Below are 24,189 nucleotides of genomic sequence, written 5' to 3'. Positions count from 1 at the left end.
AGATTTTTCCACTGTTCATTTAAATCAATTATAATAACAATAACAATAAACATAAGCATCGTTTTCACAGGATACAAGATCCTTCTTACTCCTCTTTTTTTTTTTCTTTTCAGAAAAAAAAAAAGGATTTGCTTTTGCATTGTTTCATTTTGTTTAACAGTACCTGAACTTGGTGCTGTTGATGCACATGTAAAATTCAATTAATTCTCCTAAATGTGTCCTGTCTTCTGATACCATTTATGTACTTCTTTTATATCTTGAAATGCAACACTAATCTAAAACTATTTCCTGAAATTGACTGTTTTGAATTACACTAATAAGAAAAATACCTGTCACATTCATTAGTACTGAATCAATACTGCTGCTTCGTGGCATTGATCATTTTTGTGAGGACATCATATCAGTATTTTCAGAACAGGATAAAAGAGAGTTTCAACTTGAGTAAGATTCCTGCACTGCAACTTGGCTGCACCTTATGTTACTACCACTTTTTAACTCGTGTTGTAAATACTGTTGCAATGTTTTGTCGGCTCACGGGATAAAATTAAGTGCTCCTTATTCTGTATTTGCCTCTATAATTACACTTCATGTACTGCTGGAAAAGGAGGGGAGATAACAAAGTAGGTGACTATAAGACTAGGGAAGATTTTTTTGCATTCCCTTTCTCCTGCTTATTGCCTGTGGCTAGATGCAAGTGTTCATATTTCACAACTAATTTCTTTTCGTGCAAATGTTAGAATTTGCATGCAAAATACGTATAAACTAATCTTCTTTTCTTCCTTAAGCCATTTTATTTTTAAAAATTATATGCAGCCTATATTACTGTCACAAATAGACCTTAATACATTGCCCTGCTGAGCCATGAGCACGTCCAAGGCTGGTAAGAATGGGATGCAGGCTGGATTGCTTAGCTGAGCTAGGAATCAAAGTTTTGGAGGGACCAAGTGTCCCAGTGAGAATGTTCCTCCTCTGGCAGCCTTTGGAAGTGCCCAGTTCTTTGTTGCAGCTGAGAAGGGAAGATGTGCACCTGAATATACAAAAGAGAGTTCACTGAGCACGTTAGAAAAACAGGCCCTTTGTGAAGTGCCCTCTTTGATTTGGTGAATGTGATCCCAGCTCTGGAGTCAAGGAGGGTGTCGCTCTGATAGTTGGGCCCAACTTGTACTGGACTGTTCTGACCCTGCTGGCCTCTGTAATCAGCTGTAGTTCAGACATCATCTCCATGGAGGAACAGGCTCATGTCAGAGCAGTGCAGCATCAAAATCAGTGGAGTTCTGCTGTCTTATAGCACTGCAGGCTTGGAGACATAACCATTTTATTTGGTGATCTCTGCTCGCAGTCCCTTCTGCCACACGTAGAGCTGACCTATCACAACGTGGCTTTGAAACAAAATCCTTTGCTGTTAAGTGCAACTCGTCTGGGATGTCCGGTCATCTGTTTTACTGTCACATTCTCACCCTGCTGCCTAACAGGGTAACACTAGAAGGCTCAGTATGTTGGCATGGATTGCAGGAGCCCAGGAGGAAGGTGGAACACAGAAAGGCTCTTTTCTTAACTGTTTACAGCCCTACTCCCTCGTACTCACACTGAAAAAGTTCCCTTTTGTCACACCCAGTATATTTTTAGTTCCATTATTTGTCTCAGCAATTTTGTGATAGGGCACAAGTCTCAGGGGTTTACAGGTTTTCCACTTTGCCTGGTTTAGTGAAGGCTTTTTTTAGCCAGGGCTTTATACTGCATTTTTTCCATGTGTCCTTTTGGGGGAAGCTGCGAGAAAAAGTGACCTTTTAGTTTTTTGTTGTTCGGTTGTTTTGTTGTTTTTTTATTTATTTATTTATTTATTTTTATTCTGTGAAATCACAGAGCCTTTCAAATAAGGTGAAACCAAAGCATGTGCAATAAGCTTTCTCTGAACAAGCTACTGTTGCTTTCATTGCTGTTTGCACCACTTAACAGAAGATGCACACCAGGAATTTTATGAATATACAAATATTATCTTGAACACTACTGCCACACTCAACAGCTGGGAAGAAATACAAATTGTGTCATGTCATGATAACCATAATAAGGTAGGTAAGCAAAAATTCACTGGTTAAATGGTGTGTATTCTTTGTTATTAAATTGCTCTTTTAAGATGACTGTTAGAAAAGAAGAACACGGATGAATAAGCTGATTAAACACCCTTAAGAGGTGTTTTGCTACACAAAACAAAATTCTGTGGCCTGAACCGCCTAGTCTTTTTTTTTCTAAGGGAAAAGAAGAATATTTATTTCTGTTGTCCCCATTTCCTCTTCAAGGTCAGGAGAAGAAACCCACAGAGATGGGGTTTATGGGCCTGTCTGTGGAGAATTTACCCATCTGAATTTATGAGGAACAATTTGGTTCAATTTCTTATCGTCCTCATCACGGTGACTCCTTTTAAGATACCAGTTCTATGAAAATTTTGTTTCCAAAATATTTTATATATATATATATAATATATATATATATATTTATATTTATATTTATATTACAAAATTATTTATATTGTTTAAATTAAGGTTTATGTTATTGCTTTTCTATTATGCTAAATATGGGTACTTATGAGAGTTTTGGCTAGCACCACAAAATTGTTGTAATACAAAGTTCTTACCCAACAAGATTTTTCTTTCAAAAGTAAGAAAAGGTTTTTAAAAGTGGTTTCAATCTCTGAAGTGAAAAAGGGGCTTCATGCATGTATTCCCTTGGCATAATAGAAAGTTGTTTAAATGTTCATGTACAGCAGCTTCTTTGGTTTCTCCCTGTGTGCCATTTACCTGAGCTGGTTTGAAATACCAAGATAAATATATCTTTGTGTTACACGAAAGAGCAAATCCCTTCCAAAAGAACTCATAACAGTTTAAAATTAAAGACACAAAGTAAGGAAATTCTTAGCAGGTTCAGATAGACACGAGCTGCTGACGCTGTGCGATCATGGATCGTGGATCTGTAAGTTCAATGCCAAATCCTGCTCCTGTGAAGGGTTGTGCTTTTTCCTACGATCATAAATGTTCAGGACTTGTCTCCTGCACCTCTCACTGAGAGCAGCACACAGCCAGTGACACAGGGCCTGTGTCACCAAGGGGACGTATTGATTCAGTAGCTATTCCCCGAGCAAGGTTCCCGTTACAAGTGTTTAATGGAGCTCATTCAACAACTGCACTGCCTGCAGCATAACAGTTGTCTCCTGCTGTGTCCTCTGAGACCCAGCCTCTCTGTGTTAGGTATTACTGACCAAGCTGTTTATTAGCTAAGTTAAAGGTGTACTCCTTCACAGTGGGATGTCCAAATGAAATCATTTTTGTTGAGGGCTGGGTATTGAACTGGTGGGCAAAATGCTGCGAGTTCTGAGAGCGTACAGGGCTGTTAACAGGAGTCTCCTAAGGTAGGAATGTCTGGCTGCCTTCCAGTTCACAAATCACTAAACAATGTTTCAGGCTTTAGGAACTGACATATTTTCCTTCATCTCATCATCTCCTATTTCTGCTCTACGTTGTCCGTACTTATTGAAGGCTTAATAATTTGGTTTTGTTGTACCGGTCCAGCAATCGCTGTAAAAACACAAAGTTCTTCGTGGTCTTTGATAATTTAAATGAATTCATGTCTGATGCTTAGAATGCATGAAAAACTTCTAGTATACAGATTATAATTGTGAGACTGGTATTTTGTTTTGATAGCAATATTTTGGAGTGAGGGGACCTCATTCTCCAGTACCTTGTGCGCTGCGTGGTGATTTGCAGTTGTGCAACGTGAGGGATATTCTGCCAGGGTCACGTATCTACCAACCATGTCTAGCTAGGATTACTGACTGTGCTAGTCTAGTTAAGTATCCTAACACAGGTGCATCAGAAAAAAAAAAAAAAAGATTTTCCTTATATGGCCTTTTTTCACAGTGGGAACTTTTTTTCTGTACAGCTCTGCTCTCAGAACTTCTGCTTGAACAGGGAAGGGTAAATTTTCAAAACCATGACTGTGTCCAAGCTAGAAACTTTAGCTATCAGCATAGTGTCCTTCAGAAAGTGCAGCCCTTAACACCTCTGTGCAGCACATCTACACAAGTCTGTAGTGTCGATAAATGTTAAAGCAACACTCTCCATTTACTGCAATCATAATGTATTGCACCCACTTTTATTTGCTGGAATAGAAAACCTGTAGCAGAGAACACGATGGAAATGGGCCTTTTGTAGTTTTAAGCACTGTATTAACATCAACTGTTTGAGCAGGATTGTTCCATGTGCTCAGTTGTGATTTATGGATGCAGCTGGGATGTGTAAAGTGATTGCTCTGCACTGAGGCAGCTCAGGAAGAATTCGGAAATCTCAGTGTGTCAGCAGCCCTTGAAAATTCATAATCAAGGCTCTTAAAGGAGCTGGCTCACCGATACATAATTTTTAATAAGTATTGGAACTTAAAAGAAATTACACAAGATTGGAAATTAGCTGATAATTTACTTCTGCTTCAAAAGGACCACTGAGATGACCTGCTTATTTGTGGGCTGCTCAGGATACCATTACTGAGCAGAAAGATGGAAAAGAGAAAAAAGTGGCATCACAGAAACATTGATATTGTCCAGTAAGTCTTGTTGCATATATAGATGGAGTTCTAATTTATGCATCCTGGATGTTAGAAGATAAAGACCTTAAGGCAGGATAGGTGAGATGCTAATGAGTATCCAGCTGAAATGAAAAACCTGGCTTGCCTTTTTAAAAATGAGCCTGGTCAGTAGTTAGAGCAGCCAGTGAGGGAAAGCGACCCACTTGACAGAAGACACTTGGGCTATTTTTACTGTCCAGAGTAATTAATGGATATCACTTGCACAGCTTTTAATTCATTTTAGAATGCCTCATGTTGCACAGTCATCTGTCGTTTATGTTAACCAGAATTTACTTTGGGCATCAGTGGAGTTTGCCCATGAAATTAAAGACCAATCAGGCCAAAAGTGTGAACTTCAGCCTCGGTGCAGCCACATTACTGTATTCCTACAGCACACGTTTAATTTCATCTCAGCTTTCATCTGAATGTCTTTATTAATTCATCTTTAAGCAGGATGGTGCTTGTTTCCTGCAGCAACACACTTTGCTACCTCTCTGGCCTGGGTTTAGTATTTTTAATACAAACGTGTTTTTGAAATAATAACTAAGGTACTCCAATCCTCTCTAGATCTGGAAAAACAAATAAATACTCTGACTGTTTTGCCATCATATATGTCATTTCAAAAAAAGAGATCAACAAGCAAATACTGGCTCATCACCCTCACTGGCTGACTTTGTCTGCTCTCCATCTTCCTGCCCTCAAACCATTCCCAGTCTGGCTGTGTTGCCCCCCCATGTGAGTGACAGGACTCAAAGCCTGTGCTGGTGACACATTTCAGGCTGGGCAAGATTCTCTCTGAGGCTCCAGGTGAAGTTGCTGTGGCTGCAGTGGCAGCAGTGGCAGCGCCACGCTGAACATGCACTAAGCTTTCTACAGGTGACAACTCAGTCTGTAGTATGTTATTTCTTCCTTCTTTTTTTTTTTGCCATTTCTTTGAGGAATTCTGTGAAGGAGAGGCCTGGAACACTTTTAAGCAGATGGTTAAGTTAGTCTATGAATAGGAGCCAGGAAGATGTCAGAGCCCCATAGAATCCAATCCCACAGTGTAGGAAGGGCAGTTCAGTGTTATAGATAAGGTTGCACCCACTCAACAGAACATCAACCAGTGCAGTAAATGTTCTTCAATGTGTACAACTGTAATTGTTCCAAAAACATGTAATACTACAGCTATCACTAAAAAAACACTTTTGAGAAGAGCTCCTCTATAAATTACTCCAAGAAAGTGCTGCGGTTTTAAAATTTTGGTTCCTTGGTGAACTGATTTGATTTGGTGTTCATACAATGACCTGGCTTTATCCTTTTGCATAGGTTTTGGATCAAAATCCTAGTGCCATCTACCATATCTAAATATTTGAAAGAAACATAGATTATTATTATGAAAATCACAAAACAAATAACCTGTGGCTTTGTTAATACACACTTACATAGATGTTACTGTGAGAGTTTTGAATAAACCATTAAATAACTAATATTCAATTTCCTTCTTTTATAACCTGGCAACACCCTATCATTTTGTTATGATCCTTTGTTCAAGGAGCTTCAGGCATCTTGCAAGGATGTGGAACCATCCAGCAGTATAAATGAGCAATGATTTTGTGGTTCAAAGCTCCTTTACAGAAGGCATAATCTAATCTTACGTAAAAAAATCATATGCCAAAACATTTAGTATTACCCAACTAACTGACTGTGTAATGTAAAATCATCTTTGGTCTTTTCAGTTTAGTTTAAAGTGATATGTGTACACAAAAAGACCTAAATGGATCTGAAAGCTTACTAATGGCAAATTAAACACATTCTAAGCATTCTGGCTTCTTGAAGAGCAAATGCTCTTTTCTTTACACAGCTTATTAACCTTGATTACTTGTGTAGCACCATAAGTTTCTACATGTTCATGCCTTTCATTTCCCACTGGATTGTCATATAACTGGCTTGGTGAATTGAGATTATCCAATACCAAACTGATTGACCTCAACCAGAAGAAATCAGGATACTGTTTGTTGTTAATTCTGCCCTGGTGTTTATTCTCGTGTCTCTGGTGATACAATCATATCGATTAACATAATAGTAAAGGCAGCACAGCTGGATGGTTTCTGTCCTGCATGACACCTTTGTTTTCCAGATTTCTGATGCAGAGTCACTTGAATTCTGTCAGATCTGTCAGGGGAAGAGTGTGTCTTCTTTAAATATACCAAAGAATTAAGTATTTAATGTTTGCAACTCTTGGAAAATCCAGCTTGAAACATGAAGATTACCTACTGATCTGTCTCTAGAACACAGGCAGACACAATTTTGGGGGGAATATGCTTTTCATGGCCAGCTGATTTCAGTTTCTGCTTTATTTGGTAAATGAGTGTTTAAATAGCTTCTCCCTGAGGAATGCTCCCTGCACCTGTTCTAAAATCGATAGGTGGCATCCTCTCACCTAAAAACAAGCAGCCTATAAAGGGTTTTCAAGTCCATAGAGAACAGCAACTACTTGCAGCATCTTTCCTCCATCCTAAAAGAAACCCCATGGAGTGTGCTGGTGACACCACACCCCTCAGTTTGGAATGGTAACAACAGAAAAAATTGCTCTTGCTGGTGGGAAGAAAAGAGGCTTTTCAATTCCGTAAAATATTTTCCTGAACAGGTTGTTACAGGAAAGTTTAAATTTAATTACAATCTGGCATTATAATTTCAAAATGTGGTGGAGTACTTTTTTTTTTTCTCTGCTTTTTTTTTTCCCTGTTCTTTGAGAACACCACTGAAAATGTTACAAATTTGAACCGGTGTGACTGCTGTAATCTGACCAGCTGTAGGGGTGAATTAATTCCACCTGCAAGATCTAAATAGAAATGTCATATCATGCCATCTTAAAGGCTTTATTCTTTTAAGAAAAAATACAGCTCTTCCTTATTTTCTGAAGTTTGTGCAATTTAGAAAAATATCTTCATAACCAATGTGGGATAGTTGTCCAATTCCCATTGTCTGTAACTATAACATAGTTATATATATCCTAGTCTATGGTACAACTAAATAGTATATCATGATAAAAATATTTACTGCAGTGGGGGGATAAACTGAAAAATTACCCTCTTGCTACAGTGTTTCAATAGAAGAAATCCTTCAGCAAGAGCTTCAAAAACAAATTAAAGAAATTAAATGTACAAAGCAGGACAATATATGCAGTTTATTCCCTGTCTCTATAAGAATCATGACTTAAATAACCACAATAATGTTTTGGCACTCACTGTCACACAGCTCAGCTCAGGAATAGAGGAGGATAAAATGAATAGAATTGTAATCTGAAAAAAAAAAAAATAGCAGTATCTGTGTTCATTTCTGTAGTAAATTTTTTAAAGAATCATCCATGTTTAGTGTTATAAGCCCAAGGTCTTGAATTTTACACTTCATGCTGTTATTAATGTTATTACATTACTCTTATTACCCTGGTGGTGGCAAGCATGGCTTCTTGGCCTTTACCCCAACTATAAAATGAAACTACTGCCCTTTTTTGTCTTAAAATACAGTACAGAGGAATAAAGAGCTCCTTTCCACTGTTGGGAATTGCCACTTCACAGACATTTCTTTTAAAGTTGTATTACCTGTGGCATAATTACCTTACTAAAACCACTGAGATTTCATTTGCCCCTCATCAAACAACACAATGAGAAATCATTTTGTCATAAAGTTTTTCTTTTTGTTGTTTTTTCAGAGCTGTGTGTGCAAAGGTAAAAGTCCCTGCTTCTGTGACAGCACCAAAGGTAGCAAGGTAAGAACAACCATATTTGCCCTCTTTAAAATCAGCTTACGTACCTGGAAATTGTTAATACATTAGCTCAGTTGGTACAGTGAATGAAATTAGTGAGTTTACAACATTTCATCAGATCAAGACAGGGGATGAGTTCCTGGGTCCTAATGCCAAACACCTTGCCAGCACTGAAGGAACAGCCTCAAATCCGTCAGCAGGAACAGATCCTGGCCCTGCCTGTTGCCAGGAGCAGCTTGGCAGAGGCTCTGAGTGGCTTTTAGACAAACCTGAATGGCACAAATGCCAAAAATTCTTTGAAACTCCCGCTTGCAGTTGGAAAAACAACTGATTCCCAAATGAAAGGGGCATTATTGAAGGAGTCATGGTTGTAATTTGGGCTAACCCTGAACACAGAGATTGCCATACTAAGCCTTAGCAACAGATTCCAGGCATCTCTGAAGATTTAGGATTGTGATTAGTCCCACTGGCTGGCACATCTGGCTGGTAAAGAATTACACACAACTTTCCTCCTGTATTTCTTTTACCAAGAAAAATGTCACAATGCAGCACAGAAAAAACACTGCTAGTCTTGCTTTTAGGAAGCTTCATTTTGGTGTGGGAGAAAATTTCTCTTGAAGTAAATACGTTTGTTATCAAAATGTATTTTCTAAAGTGGGAAAGGAGAATATATTCTTTCAGTAAAATCTGCATATTTGTTTTTAATCTTCTTGGTTGGTCTAACCTGACTTTCTCCTGACCAGCTGAAAAACGAGAAAAAAAATAAGCTGCCCACTAATAGAGAAATATCAGTAAGAATGAACACCCAAAACTTGTCTTCATCGGTTCCACGTTAAATCACTGAGCGTTTTTCAGGGAGGAGTAAATCATTGTTTGCACTGATTAGGATTTCCATGCAGCTTTAGAAAATCAGAACGATTAATCAGAATGATTAATCAATACGCTTTGATAACCGTCGGACCTTAAGAAATTCTCCAACCTGAAAAATCTCCTGTTCTTGTTGATCTGTGGAGAAGAAGGTGTGGGTGTACAGAGGGGAGTGAGGGTGTCAGGGGAGCGCGGGGCTGCTCTGGATCCGGGCAGCCCAGCCTGGCTGCAGCGAGGGAGGCGAGCTCAGGGCAGGCTTTGTTTTTCAGGACTTTGTTTTTCCTGGGAGCTGGTCCCGCGCCCCCTCCAGTGGCACATCCTGGGATAGCGTTCCTCCTTTTGTCTTCCTTTGCATAGTGCAATTCTTTATTAATTTCTCTTAAATTATTCTGGGATTATCTTCTATCTTCAGATACATTTCTATTTCATTCTAATTCAGAAGCTATTTAAAATCTGTTTAGTTTGTGGGATTTTGAGGAGCGAGACTTTGTGGAGGGACAAGCCAAAGAATTTTGGCTTCCCGGAGATATCTTTTGGATCCTGCCTTGTACGTCAAATAAGACACTCAGAATTCTGCACAGCAGAATTTCAGGTGCTTTCTTTGTAAAACTGCATATAAAGCAGGAGGAAAATAGACTCTGAGAGACCTGATAACCACGTCCTCTCTCTCCCACATCATGCTGTGATCTAAAAGGCCTTGAATAGGCAGCTCTGCAGTGATGTCAAATTGACCATGCTAAATTGCTGCTGTGTGAAGAGCTGAAACACCTTTTCTGTGAGCCTCTAGGCTTGAAGCATTTTGCTGAAACCAAGAAAAGACCTGCATCTTCATTAAATTTAACTAAGAACTGAAAATGCACCTTCCACTGGAGCTTAGCCTCCTGTATTCTGTTCGTGTGTTTATTTTTGTTCTGTCTACATGGGTTTTTTGCATTTGTCCCCCACTGCTTTCTTCCTTGGCTTGCATGAAGAGAGGTGTTGTGGTTTGGAGCTGACCTTGCTGTAGAGCAGCAGCCACTGAGTTTGCTGACTACAAATTAGGGCTGCTATGATGGCTTTGGATCTGTGTTGATGTAGGAATATTGACTGGGAATGTGTATCAGCTGCTTTATTAAACTATTCATGCTGTCAGCTGACTTCTGCACTCTGCAAAATTTGGAGTATTGGTATGTTCTGAGGGCTCCAGCCATTCTTAGGAGCACGGTACCTCCTTCAGTGGTGCCCGGGCAGCTCCTGGGTGGGGCACAAACACAGGTCAGTGTGGGCAAGAGTAACACATCTGCCACAGCGGCAGGGAGTTAAGGGGTACTGAAAGCAAGGAATGCCTTAGGTATGGGCTGTCAAAAGGAGAATTCATGGATATTTTAAGAACTTAATTCTCCTAATGTTTTTACAGGGTGAAAAAGGCTTTCCTGGTGTTCCAGGTCCACCTGGTCAAAGAGGCTTTCCTGGTCCAGAAGGGCCTCCAGGGCCACAGGGACCAAAGGTGGGTATGTGTTCTGCTTTAAAAACCAAAACCAAACTAAAACCTGTTTCACAGTTTTCATTTAGTGAGGGATGTTATTTGTTCACCAGCTACAAGGGTAATTTTAGATTTGAGTCCAAGTAGCTGATGTGACCGTGGGCTTTTGTTATCAGTTGTCCCCTGGCCAGTGCTGAAGCTCTGAAGGGCAACGAACACGGACCTGAACAGATTTTTGCAGCACAGCCTCAATTTTTGTCTTAACATCTATTAACATTTTGACATGTGTTGGGGAAAAAAAAAAAAAAGGAAACAAGCTACGATTGAGATAAATATGAAAAACAGGTTTAAGAAAATTTGAAGGGAAAGGTGGTTTTTAAGATAAATCTTGGTCTGTTTAGGAAATACTTGCAGTATGGAGAGAGTGGCTCCAGTGACTTGAGCTTGCTTTCTTTCCTGTATGCCTAAGCTAAGGCTGAATATGAAAGACTCCTGCATAAGCAGGAAAAAGCCCATCATCAAATAAATCATGCATTAAAACATTTTCTTTGTATTTGTCTTGAGGAACAGTAATCTTGCTGTTGTCAATAATTTGACTGTGGTGAATCAAATATTTCTGTACAAGTATGATGTGATGAGGCTTTGAGCATCCTGGTCTAGTGCAAGGTGTCACTGCCCCTGGGAGGGAGGGTGGAACTCGATGGTCTTCGAGATCTCTTCCAACCTGAATCATTCTGTGATTCCATGATCCTCTTAAAGCCCTGAAAGGAAGGGCAGGACACCATGATTTAGTAAACAGTTATATTAAACAAGTTGTATTAAACAGTTGTTTGCTTTAGTGTCTGGAATAGGCAAATCATTTATTTATCTACGTAGTTAGTTTTGTGTGCACATGTTGGTATTGAGATTAAAAATATTGCATGACCTATTGACATATTTGTGCTTTTTCTCATTTGTATTGAACTACATTTTTATCCATTTGTGATCCAGGGTTCTCCAGGATTTACAGGCTTAGTTGGACCCAAAGGTATACGAGTAAGTGTTTATATTTTAAACAAACTTGTATGTTTTAAATGTGGTGTGAAATTCCAACTTGGTTCAGTAATATGTGAAAATAAAAGTAAAACATTAGATATAATTTTAAAGTGTGTTTAAAATTTATGACACAGTGTGTGCACACACATTATTTGTTTTTAGAACTTTTGCTTTTATTTACCAGACTTTCTGCAGGTTCATGCTGTATGTATTTAATATTTGGGAGTGCTATGAAAAAGTCAGACTAGAATTCCATGAAGAGATGGGGTTTTTTGTTTGTTTGTTTTGGCTTTTTTTGGTGTTTTTTTGTTGGTTTTTGAGTTTTGTTTTGGGTTTTTTTTGTTTGGTTGGTTGTTTTTTGGTGGGGTTTTTTTGTTGTTGGTTTTGTTTTGGTTTGGTTTTTGGGTTTTTTTGGTTTTGTTTTTTCTGTGGATAAACACAGTCTATGTTAACAGTGTGCAAGCTGCCACTCTGCTTGGTTCACAGGCAGAAGAGTTAAGGAAATAATGATCATTTGATAGAATCATCTTCTTATGACCGTGATCAAAGAAAAACTGCACCATGAGCTTCTGTTAATATTTGTAATATTATTCCTGTGGTTTTATATCATTAGGGACTCCCAGGAATACCCGGATTTTCAGGTCCTCCAGGCCTTCCAGTAAGTAAAAACGAAACCAATTTAACCACTTGTCTCTTGCTCCAGCCTTCAGTGCCCAATTATCCTCAGCTCAATGTGCTCAGTGTAGTCCCAACATCAACTTTGCCTCTGTCAATTGGCCTAGAGATAAAAATCTTGGCGTCAGCAATTCTTACTCGCTGCAGTGATTTAAGAATACACTGTAATCTGTCAAGTCTTGTGAAACACTGCTCCAACATAAACTTCTCAGTGTTTCTGTAGGCCAATATGAACGTGCAAAAACAACGCCTGTGTCAATTTTGTGCCTCTCTTTTTAGGGTGAACCGGGCTCTGTTGGGCCCCCCGGGCGCCCGGGAGTTCCAGGATGCAACGGCACAAAGGTACAAACCCAGCTGGGTGTTCTGGAGATGGACTGGCCAAAAGTATTCGAAATTCCACCACCGCCCCACCCCAATACGCAAAAGCTTTGGTTTGTTTTGGTTTGTGACTTTATCAGTTGGAAAAAGCTGGAACCATGAGGCCAGAGAAAGGAAAAATGCTGCCTTTTCGGGCAAGATAGAGAATTAAACTTTGCTAAAAATTCAAAATAACGTTTGATATTTTGGCAGATAAACTTCATTCATTCAATCCAGAAGACCCAAACAGTTTTGTCCAACACGTCCTTCTGCTGCAATGGGTTATAGGAGAGATAGTTAATTATTTTATTTCTCTAGTATCTAGCTTGCAGTTGACAATTCATAAGTCCTGGAAGTGATTAGAAGGCACAATGTTAAGTTACAGATTTACTAGGTTTTCTTTAGTCTATGAGCAAATGCATCAGGTATTCTGAAAAGGGAGTTAAAATAATACCTGTTGCAGAAAATCACACATTTCTAGTGTAACAGTGAACTAAGCTGACAGCTGATAAAACCTGGTGTCTGAGGCAGAACTCAAGGCCCATCCAATGGTAAAATTTGGTGCTAATGCACTCACAGTTTTAGTGGGATAACCTAAAAAAACCTTATTTTATAATCACACAATAATATGCATTAACAATCACTGTTCCTGCTTGCAGGGTGACCAAGGATTTCCAGGTTTTCCAGGCAGAAGAGGTGCTCCAGGTGTTCCAGTAGGTGTCTGTGAAATTCATGATTGTGGGCATTCATGACAATTTACCACTTTCATCTCTAAAAGGTGTCCATAATATACATAAAATATTGCAGTTTCAGTTCATGCCTAAATATCTTTGAGGTAAAAAATGGCTTATAATTAACTTAATAAGAATCATGAATTAAACCCAGAACTTCTCCTTCTGGGTGCATTGCTTTAACCATAGGATTTGGGGGTTTTCTCTGTAGAAATGTGTTTTTAAGAGAAACTTCTAAACAAATGGGAAAAAAATGGAAAATATGCCCTTTCTTTGACTGAAGTGGGGCACAATAAACCCAACCTTACACCTTCTTCATGGAAATAAATAGCTTGAAGAGTACCAAGCCTAGAGAATATTTAGCATATCCTCTGAGCACTGTCTCTTTTACTTTCTGCTTTAATATGACTGTTCTTCTCCCTAGGGTGTGGATGGCATCAAAGGAGAGAAGGTCAGTTTTTTGCATGGTGTTACACGAAGTATTTATTGGTTATCAACAATTTGTGTGCATGTCTGTGCAAATCTGGAAAGAAGACTGCTACTAACAGAGAACTGGAATGATTGAAAAGGGTGTATTTTGTTTAATAAAATCTTTTTTAAAGGTAGAATTATCCATAGTGGACAATTTCCTTCATTATGCAGTTCTGATGCTGCTTATTTCCCTACAAACTGTGTTAGAAGATTTGTTTCCCTGTGGAGTTCTACAGCATGACTTTTTCTCTTTCTTTTTATCTCATTGTCCAGGGGTCCCCTGCAGATGGATATAGCCAAGAGTATGGTGCAAAAGGTGATCCTGGACTGCCAGGAATGCCTGGACTTCAGGTAACTCAAAATTAGGACAATGAGACAGATATATATAAAAATATAAAATAATATATATATTTATAAAATATCATAGGCATTAAAATTATGTTGTATTTTATATAATTTAAATGTATTTTGTATTTTATGTAGATGCAGTATTTTTTTACAATTGTGTCACTGATTTCTAAACAAAAAACCATTCTGTGTCTTAAAATATTAACTTTATATAATCCCATCAATACAATATATTAAAAATCTCTCTTCTGGCTTTACAGAAAGAGCACACCAAGACAACTGTAATTAATTCTGCCATCAGAACCAAGAGTGTCCATTATGTTTTAGGAAAGTGAGATGGGCCAGTCAGGTTGCAGACAAACAGAACTTTAGATATGGAGACAAATTGGGCAGAGATTTATGAGTTTACCAACAGAATAGAATAGAATAGTTGGGAGGGACCTATAATGGCCATAAAATTCCCCAATGAAGTAAGATTGAGAGATTTATTCCTGTTTCTTTTTTGATGTGCAGGGTGCCCAGGGTGCTCAAGGATATCCTGGGGAACTTGGACCACAGGGCCCTCCAGGACCTTTAGTGAGTATGGATTTTTATCTTGCTTGTTACTTTATCCTTGGATTTTCCCTGAACCCTGTGGAATTACATAAATACAAGTACCTGGCTCTCCCAGACTTATCTGAGGTCTAGACACGAGTGGATGTCAAATCCATGCCCTTCTGCACATATCTGATTTCTTGTTTTCAGTTTCTTTTCATTATTTTTATGCCTGATAATTTCTGTCTTTTCAGAGGCAGCCTTGTCTGCATAGGCATAAATTTTAATTCCTAAAGGACCACCCATTCATTCACTTTAAACACTAATATATATATAACTTTGAGAGATGTTTATGTTTGCAACTAGACTGTATAAACAGTCTGTCACTCACTGACAATGACTTGTGCTTGTAAAAGGGGAAGAAAAAAATAAAAGTAGTGGTATAATTCATCATATGAAGCTGAGTTCTTCAAAATACCTACATCAGTGCTAAAAATTGTGCTTATTTTTTTAATTAAGGATAATTTTTTCCTTTTCTGTAGGGCATGCCAGGGAAAGCAGGACCTCCTGGACCTAAGGTAGTCTCAGATTGGTAATAAAAATGAAGACTTTCTATTATGTGTAACATCAATTAACTCATTTTTATAGGTGGTTTTAAAATTTTTTTAAAAAATAATTTGTGGGGATATTTTTTTTTACAGGGTCTCATGGGACTGAAAGTAATAGGAAGCAAAGGAAGAAAGGTAATTCCATAAAAAGTGTAAAACAGTTTGTAAGTTTTGTATCTGTTTTTCTGCATGTCCTGATAAGCTGTGGTAAAATGTTTAGGGAAATAAGTGAAATAATAAATAATAAAGTTTTCAGCACATGTGTGGAAATCTTTCCCTGGAAAATGTTGGAAAACCAGACTGTTTTTAATGACTCTGTTTTATTTTCTCCTCTCTAGGGTGACACTGGATTAACTGGCCCCCCTGGACCACCAGGAACTGTCATTGTGACACTGAGTGGACCAGACAACATGACGGTAGTAAAATTGTTCCCTATCGTGTTCAGATGAGCCATCTCCCCAGGTTTGACCTCAAGAGGACGTTTTCATCTTCATTTTCATCTTCATTTACTTTTACCCAACCTAACATTTTCCAGGCTTGCTTCATTAGGTATTAAACTCTTTTCAGAGTGTGTCTGTACCCCAGCTCAGCTGGGTGTCCACGTGCACCCCTGCACGATGCCACTGGAATGCTCCATGGATCCACCTGCTGTGGATCTCGGAGCACATGGACAGTAAATTACTTCTGGCTTCCCCAAATGAATGTGTAATTTCTGAATGGCTCTTAAAGCCACAGCTGTGTTGAATCTCCCAGCCCTGTCACTGGAATCACAGGCAGATTATTTTGGCCTTGTTGTGTTCTGAAATATGTGCAGAACCAGTTTCTTTTTCAAACATCAGGAAGTTTCTGTTTCTTAGTCATTTAAGTAGGACCATCTCAGCTGAAAGAAGCTTGCTGGTGACATCAGCATTTCCCATTTTGTAAAACTGAAGTGTCATGGTAAGCACAGAAAAACCCAAGAGACCATAATAAGTTTTTTTTTCTATATAACAGGACTTGAAAGGAGAGAAAGGAGAAAAAGGATCAAGAGGACTTCCAGGGCCAATGGGGTTTACAGTAAGTGACCAGAAGTAAATCCCTAAAATCCAGATGTTCAGGCAGCATCACCTACTATTGGTACTCTAAATGCCACTCTTCAGAGCCCAGTATTTACACCACTTATTTCAACCTTTAATGGCAAGAATAGAACTAATGAATAGAATAGAACACCTATTAACAGCACTCTAATTGTACTTTATATTATTTTATAGATTAAAAAAATAAAAAATAGATATTTAATTTAGAAAATGGGAGTCCAAACATGAGTGTTTTGAGTGTGGTTTTGTTACAGGGGCCGGTTGGTGATTCTCAGAGTGAAAAGGGTGACCGAGGAGAGCCTGGAGCAGAGGTATGTGCAAACAGTTGGATACACAGATTTTAGTCTGTTCTGAAACACAAATTGTGGTTAAGGCACTGACTGACTTTTTCTAAAATGAAAATTACATCAGTGAGCACAAAATATCAAATACCTGTGGATTTTACATTCAGAAAAAAAATACTATTTTATGCAAGCAAGTTTGTGAGCCTGTGGTGGTGACATTCCAGCTCCCCTTCACCTCTTCTCTATTATCACCTTTGGCTAAGTTCTGACATCTTTCCCTGTTATTCTGTAGAGAAGATTAAAAAATCTAAATTATTCTTTCTTCCCAGTTGTTCTGAGCTCTACATCTCCCTTCTCCCCCCTTTTATTTTTTCCCTATCTTCCTGCTGTGGATTTCCTCATTTCTGCCTTCAAGGTGGCAAGCTGGGGATCCACGTTCAGCGTTGTGCTTTCATTTCATTCTGTTCCTCTCCCCATTTCTCCACCTTCTCTCCCTTCCCTTTGTCTTTTTTTCTTATTGTTGTTTTCTGAACACTAGTTATTTATTTTTTTTTAATTTTACTTTATGTTTTTCCTTCTTAGGGTAAACCTGGCAAAGAAGGTGCCCCAGGTCCACCTGGCTTACCGGTAATGAAGGAAGCCTTCTAAATGTTTTCTAAGTGATGGTCCTCTCTTTGTCACTGCTGTATCCTCCTGTCCCAGCTTTTCCTCACTGCAGAATGTGTTTGAAAATGCTCATTTGCATACACTGAAACATTTCCTGTCACACCATGGAACATACCATGTCCTCAGAGAGAGGCTCAGCTCATAGATGTTGGTTTTCTGTGTAAAATCAAAAGACCTGCTGACTGTCTAATGACTCTGAGACACGCTCCAAGTTGGGCAAAATTAATTCTGCTGAGTTTTATTCTGGTTGGTCACACTGAAATTTTTGCAAAAGAGTTATACCTTCCCTTTGATATAAATTGAGAAGAAAAATTAGTAGTTTTTAGTCACTAGAATCAAAGAAATTGTTTTACAAAGAAAAGTTACTGTCAGGATCACAGCTGTCTTGGCCTGAAACAAGATGACTAATAGATATTAGCCTGTCATTTTGTCAACATATAATTCTTAATTTCGCTTATAGAATGGCATATTTTATCTCATTTGTGTATAAATTTAAAAGGTGAAGTTGTTCAAATGTATTTCAAATAATATATTAAGTTGCTTAAACATCAATTCTTTTATTTACTTCACTTCGACTTGCACGACATCACCAGAGTCCCAGTGACCTTACAAATATCTTATCAACATTCTTCCTACCAGAATGGCCCATCTCACATGTGTCCTGCTGAAACATCTTTGCCATGCTGAAACGACCTTCCCAGGCAGTCTAAACACATTCCAGTCTGACAAAGCACAGGGAACGACAGACACAAAGCTCTGTAAACAGAAAGAAAACTTTCTGTTGTGACAAAGACGTGTCACTGCTCTGTTCTCTGTGCCTCCTGAGAGGCTCCATCCTGGGAGTGTTGGGAAGGCAGATTTGGGTGGGGGACCTGTGGCATTTCCTTCAGACACTGTGCCTCAAACTGGGGCTTTCACTGAGAATTCCTCCCCTGAGCAAGTGGCATCCACCTCGCCAGCACCGTGAAGGGTTAAAGCTTTACATTTCAGATCTTGCTGATGTCAGTGCTGAAAGATTCATCCTCCTTAAGTTGTGTGCTGTCATCTGCAGGGACAGAAGGGTGAGCAGGGCAGACCAGGACTGGCTGGAAGGCAAGGAGCTAAGGTATTATCTAATGCTTTTGTCATTGCTTCTGAGGGTGAGGAGAAGTTATGCTTAGGGGTTATTATATAATTGAGGGGGAGGAGAAGTTATGTTTGAGGGTTATATAATTTTGTTTATCACTGTATATACTGCATGTTTTACTTGGCCTAACAGATGCCACGTAATGATATGATGGAATAAGATCAGCTGAAATGGGCTGTGTGTGTGAGCTGGTGTCCATCTATGCCTGCTGAGCTCCTGTGGTTTTTGGTGGATGTGGCTGGATAGTTGTGCAAGGAACAGGAGGGGTGGTGAAGGACTGGTCAGGAGCAGAAGTTCCTCCTTAATGTTCTGAACAACAGACTGAAGTAACAGTAGGTAAATGCCATTCCATGTACTGTTTTTAATAAACAAACCCATCTCTGTCCTTTGATGAAGGGGATGAAAGGAAACCCTGGCCCACCTGGAGCTTGTGGTCGAGTAAGTGCCAGTTCTCTTCATCGTATAATTTTTGTAAACCATTGGAATAAGAATGATCCAGACTGACTTTATGAGGCAATAATAGATGACCTGTGATGCTCTAATTGAGGGATGGCTTTCTCAAAGTACTGATATTGCTGGGTAAGTTCCTGGTTAGACCTCACTCAGATCCAGCAATTCTTGGACTGTCAAAGAATAGTTACAATTTATTTTTTATAATATTAAATATATTAGATAAGGAGTTAATATTTAAACCAATTTTTAATCAGTTCCAGAACAGGTGGCATTAATTTTAAAATCCTAAGGCTTTTTATAGAAAGCAGGAGCTGCCATGAGTACGATTTCTCTGTCTAGCCAGGCTGTCTCCCTAGTGGCTTTCCTAAAAGCCCCACGTGCACCTAATGGAAACCTTCTGCCCAAATGGTTTGAAAGAAATAGCTTTGCAAAAAGTTGATTTTTTTTTTGTGTGTGATATTGACAGAATACAAAAAAAAAAACCCCAATGCTTTTCAAAAAATCTGTAGGAGAAAAGTAAAAATTTTGAATTTAAATTTTAAGCAGTTTTTCATTCGTTTCAAAACCGGTGCATTAGTGGTCAGTTTAAATTTCAGTGTGATGTTTACGTATCAAGGCACAGTCATTATTACAATAATGATTTGCCAGCAGTGGTGCCCATGCAAAATAATCCTTTTGATTTTAGTTGTCATTTGTGGAAACTTTGAAACATCATTATATTAAACTTCAATAAGTTAAGTATCAATTTTTATAGGAATGACTTTTAAAGTCATTAGATTAGTTTTTAGGCAGAATTATGCATGGAATCGTAACGTTGTTTTAACCAAATGTTCAGTGTGAGGGACTGTGTGTGCTTCTCTCTTTGTTCTTGCATCTCTTTCTTACCATCTCCCTCTTAAGACGGAGTATTATGATTATGTGGTTGGTGAAAAAGGAGATGAAGGACCACCAGGACCTCCTGGACCAAAAGGTCAACGTGGCATTCCTGGTGAGTGGGACATCAAAACTAGAACAGTTGCATGAGTATTAGAATTCTGCTCAGGAAAAAACAAAATTCTTATTTTACCTTTCAAGCTTAAAAAGCAGAGGATCAAAGTTTGTAGTCAATATTACAATATAGAATTTGAAGAGTATAAAGGTTTTTACTCAAGTTCTTAATATATTGGTTTTTTTGCAGGGCCACAGGGTCCTCCTGGAGGTGCTGGTAGACCAGGTATGTAAAATAATCCAGTATCAATAATAAAATACAATAAAATAAAATACAATACTTCCTGACTGTTATACTGAGTCAGGTCTGTGAAATCTTAATTTCAGATGACTTTAAACCTAGCTCTAAGTGGTAAAAAATTGTCACTCAAAAAGCTTTGAGGGGTCAAGTACTTAGGTTAAAGATGATTTTTGTATGTCTTTATATTCTCATTGTGATTATTTAATATATTACAAGATAAAAAAGATTTCTGGGATGAACACAGTGTGTTGTCTGTCAGTCATCCCATTGACTACTTACTGGGCTGTGAAATTCCTCTTCTTCTTTAACTCTGTTTTTGTATCTTCTCCTCTTGGTTAGGCGTGTCAAGACCCGGTCTGAGAGGTCCTCCAGGATTTCCTGGGCCAAAAGGAACAAAAGGAGAGAAAGGACAAAGTGGTTTGTGTATTGTGGGCCCTCCAGGAGCCCCTGGGATCACTGGCAGACCTGGTTCTGTTGGATTCCCAGGTCCTCCAGGAGAACCAGGTGATGTGTCCGTGTGGTGTTGATTGTGAAGAAGAACAAATCCAGAGTCATCTTAATACCTAATGCAGGAGGTTATGCAAAGGCATCACTGATAGAGTATATTTTGAGTACTGTGGTTGAATATAAATTCTCTTTGAAATTTTTATCCATGAAAACATGAATGTATGGAGCAAAGGTCTGTGCTCCATTGCCAGTGAGTTTCTATGGGAATACACAGTGACTTCCCAGCATAAAGATTTCTCACCTTTTGGTATAACTGCGACTGTAAAAATATTCTCCATAAACCCAAGAAAGACCAATAAGAGAAAAATTGTTCTTAAAATTAATTCTTCCAAAAGTTGTAGTAAATCTGTAAAACTAAATTCAGAAGGGGCTAATCTGAAAGTTAGAGAAATAGAGAACTTGCACACCTCCAGGGGTCTTAGTGTGCCTTAGAGCAGATCTGAAGTTCTGGCAGCATGAAAATGTATCAGTAGCAGTTTATAATTAGCTCAGGAAGAGCTTGATGCATGTTCTGTTTTTCTAAAGTAATAGCAAATGAAGCAGAATAATTCCATGAAAGAGATAAATGAACAGCATTAATAATTTAAGCTTAATAAAAAGTTTACCTTCCATTTGTGGTAAAAGGAAGAATTATGTTCCTATTGATCCAAGTGAACTGAAAATACTTTCTCCAGAAGGGATCATGCTTTTTAAAATCTATGTAGATGGATCCAATAATCTGCTGAGATTTACTTTGGCATTAGCATTACCTCAAGTACTTCTGGTTGAAGGTGGTTTGGATTTTTCCAGGTAGTTCTCTCTTTTAATTGAATCACAGAATATCTGAAGTTGGAAGGGAACTATAAGGATCAGAATACTGTCTCCAGCTCACCCCTGCAATTTTTTTCTCTCTTAGCAACTCGAGAATTGTCTGAATAAGCTGCTGATGTAATGGTGCCATGCTCATTTCATTAACAGGTAGAGTAACACTCAGAGCAGGCCTGCCGGGATTTCCTGGAGAACCAGGATATGTAGGACCTCCAGGACCTCCAGGAGATACTGGCATGAAAGGTCAGTTCCAGAAAACTATCACTCACAAGTAGATGGTACAATCCAGTGATCTTCATCTTAATTTCACTTTAAGACATTTGACGATTTCAGAGATTTAAGAAAATTCATTCACTGGAGCAAACAACTATCCCAGACTGGGAGGGTTTTGGACACGTCTGTTGATACAGTCCATGCTAGCAGTTAGTCTCTGAAAGGAGCTTCCTTCTCCAAATTTCACCCAGAGGAACTGCTGAATCTCTTTGTTTTGTCAGCCCTCAGAATGACCCTGGCTGTCCCAGAGCCGTGTTAGTTCAACGAGCATGTTCCTTTCTCCTTTCGAGAGAGTTTGACTCATCAGTGGAGTGACTGTATCCAAATTGTTTACTAAAACTTGACTTAAAAAACCCAAGAGATTGAAACCAAATGTTCCTGCCTTTTTGATTAAATGTAGTCAGTTCTGCTTTGCTGTCTGAGCACTGTGTTGGAAGTGATCTTCCAACAAAATTAAGGTCATGATCCTCCTGCTCTCTGGCCAAAAAGTGTTGTTATCCATCCTCTGTAACAAACTGTTTAGCACTCTAGTTAAGCTTGACAGTGATTTGCTGTGGAACAATAATGAATTATTTTCATTCTAGGTGATGATGCTGGTGTGTGTATTGATTGCAGCTACATTCCAGGAACACCTGGTCTTCCTGGTTCTCCTGGGCCCCGTGGTCAGGATGGCACGCCTGGTAAATTGTCTCGCTGTTCCTAACAGGGTAGTAGGAAATGCCAATAGTTTTGCTGTGAGCATGAGGATCAGGTATGGGCATGTCTGCAGCAGGCAGCCCTGGGATCAGCCCTGAGGTGGTGATGAGGGGGAGATGCTGATGCAGCTCCATCTGCTGAGAGGAGCACAAACCCACAGGAGAAGTCAGAATGCTGGTAGGCTGAGGCACAGCCTGAAGCTGAGTCAGTCTAGGATGATGCAATCAATGTAGCAAGCAGAAACATTCAATGCTGAGCTTGTCAAAATCCATGTCCTTTCTTTCATTTTTCTTTACAAAATGTGCTGTTTCTTTCGCAGGTAGAGAAGGAACAACAGGTCCAAAAGGTTCTCCAGGTTCTCCAGGAGCACCAGGGTTCCCAGGGGCTCAAGTAAGACTTGGTTTTTTTTTCAGACTAATGTCCAGATCCCACAAGAATTATTTCAGAGAAACCTCATGGCTTGTGCTACCTGCAGTGTCCTACTGGGTGATCTCAAGAGGTTTTTTTCAGGTAGCAATGAGTGCCTGCCTGGGGGGTGAGGTAGAGCCAGCTGTGGCACTTACAGTGTCCCCTGGGCAGATATTTCCATGGGGAGATGAAATCTCTAATCAGGTTTTAAGGCACTGTCTTGTCCTTCTTTTTGTGCCATGGTCCTACAATATCCTGCATCATTCCATCTTATGAGTAGCATAAATGTAATGATAATCAAGTCCAAAAGGAGTGAAGGCAGGAGAAAAAGAAAAAAACAAATGCAAACCCCTCCCTGTTCACTGGAGGGTGCCATTACAGTGAATAAACATGAGAACGAAGAGAACCCCTCTGAGATATCTAATTAAAAAAAAACAAACACACAAAAAAAACCCCTAAACTTGAAAACAACTGACATATGTCTAGCACTGAAATTGTTTTGATTGCTCTGTTCCAGGGACCTCCAGGCCTTAGAGGAGATCAAGGGCAGAAAGGATCCAAAGGTGAGCCAGGATTTGTGCATCCAGAAGGGCCAAAAGGTGAGCGAGGAGAGCCAGGAGCCAGGGGAGACAAAGGAAGAAGAGGTGCAAGTGGATTTCTGGGAAGACCTGGCTCCAAAGGATCCAAGGGCTCTAAAGGTGAAGAGGTGGGTGTGCATTGTTTGCAATAAATACAGAAGTCATGAAAACCTGTCAGTGTTTTATCTTGCACAGCACTCTGTTCAATCTGTGCAGATACTTCAGCTGAATATCCCCTACCTGACTTAGGGTTCTGTCTTCAACTATACCAAACAGTGAAACTGTTAACATGATTCAGATACAACTATCTCTAAACCTGACCCCACAGCATTCAAGGAGAATGTGGTTTTTGCTTTGGTTTTTTTTGCCAAATCAGTTTTAAAACAGAAAAAAAAAAAGTGTACATTGTAACACCACAATGGTTGAAAAAATCAGGCTGTTGTGTTTATTTGTTCTATTTCCCTCTTAGTAGCTCTGTATTTGTAACCATTGATATTAAAATTTATATTCCTTTAATCACAAGTAAATCAGAGGAAAAATTTCTCTTAAATTAGCAGGGCTACTCTGTTACTAAAATAATAGAAGATTATAGTCAGAGAATTAGGCATTTTATTATGAAAGCTGGTATGGAAAGCAAGTA

The 24,189-nt window shown here is 39.0% G+C and overlaps 1 protein-coding gene across 1 annotated transcript in view; it reads left to right on the top strand.

Moving 5' to 3' along the window:
• Positions 1-24,189, top strand: part of COL4A3 (collagen type IV alpha 3 chain) — a 47,512-nt gene that overhangs the window by 2,654 nt on the left and 20,669 nt on the right. The window contains exons 2-25 of the mRNA XM_050307706.1: positions 8,306-8,362; positions 10,623-10,712; positions 11,679-11,723; positions 12,337-12,381; positions 12,678-12,740; positions 13,415-13,468; positions 13,911-13,937; positions 14,231-14,308; positions 14,819-14,881; positions 15,382-15,417; positions 15,541-15,582; positions 15,786-15,863; positions 16,441-16,503; positions 16,778-16,834; positions 17,390-17,434; positions 18,525-18,578; positions 18,996-19,037; positions 19,953-20,040; positions 20,230-20,265; positions 20,620-20,784; positions 21,745-21,837; positions 22,452-22,547; positions 22,883-22,953; positions 23,489-23,677. Of these exons, the coding sequence (XP_050163663.1) occupies positions 8,306-8,362; positions 10,623-10,712; positions 11,679-11,723; positions 12,337-12,381; positions 12,678-12,740; positions 13,415-13,468; positions 13,911-13,937; positions 14,231-14,308; positions 14,819-14,881; positions 15,382-15,417; positions 15,541-15,582; positions 15,786-15,863; positions 16,441-16,503; positions 16,778-16,834; positions 17,390-17,434; positions 18,525-18,578; positions 18,996-19,037; positions 19,953-20,040; positions 20,230-20,265; positions 20,620-20,784; positions 21,745-21,837; positions 22,452-22,547; positions 22,883-22,953; positions 23,489-23,677 (1,677 nt within the window). The remainder of the gene's footprint in view (positions 1-8,305; positions 8,363-10,622; positions 10,713-11,678; positions 11,724-12,336; positions 12,382-12,677; positions 12,741-13,414; positions 13,469-13,910; positions 13,938-14,230; positions 14,309-14,818; positions 14,882-15,381; positions 15,418-15,540; positions 15,583-15,785; positions 15,864-16,440; positions 16,504-16,777; positions 16,835-17,389; positions 17,435-18,524; positions 18,579-18,995; positions 19,038-19,952; positions 20,041-20,229; positions 20,266-20,619; positions 20,785-21,744; positions 21,838-22,451; positions 22,548-22,882; positions 22,954-23,488; positions 23,678-24,189) is intronic.

The sequence above is a fragment of the Myiozetetes cayanensis genome, unplaced genomic scaffold (genome assembly GCF_022539395.1).
Source record: "Myiozetetes cayanensis isolate MyiCay16 unplaced genomic scaffold, myiCay2020 scf13, whole genome shotgun sequence".
NCBI lineage: Eukaryota > Metazoa > Chordata > Aves > Passeriformes > Tyrannidae > Myiozetetes > Myiozetetes cayanensis.
Note: the sequence above shows the minus strand (reverse complement) of the source record. Positions and strands in the feature narration are given on the sequence as shown.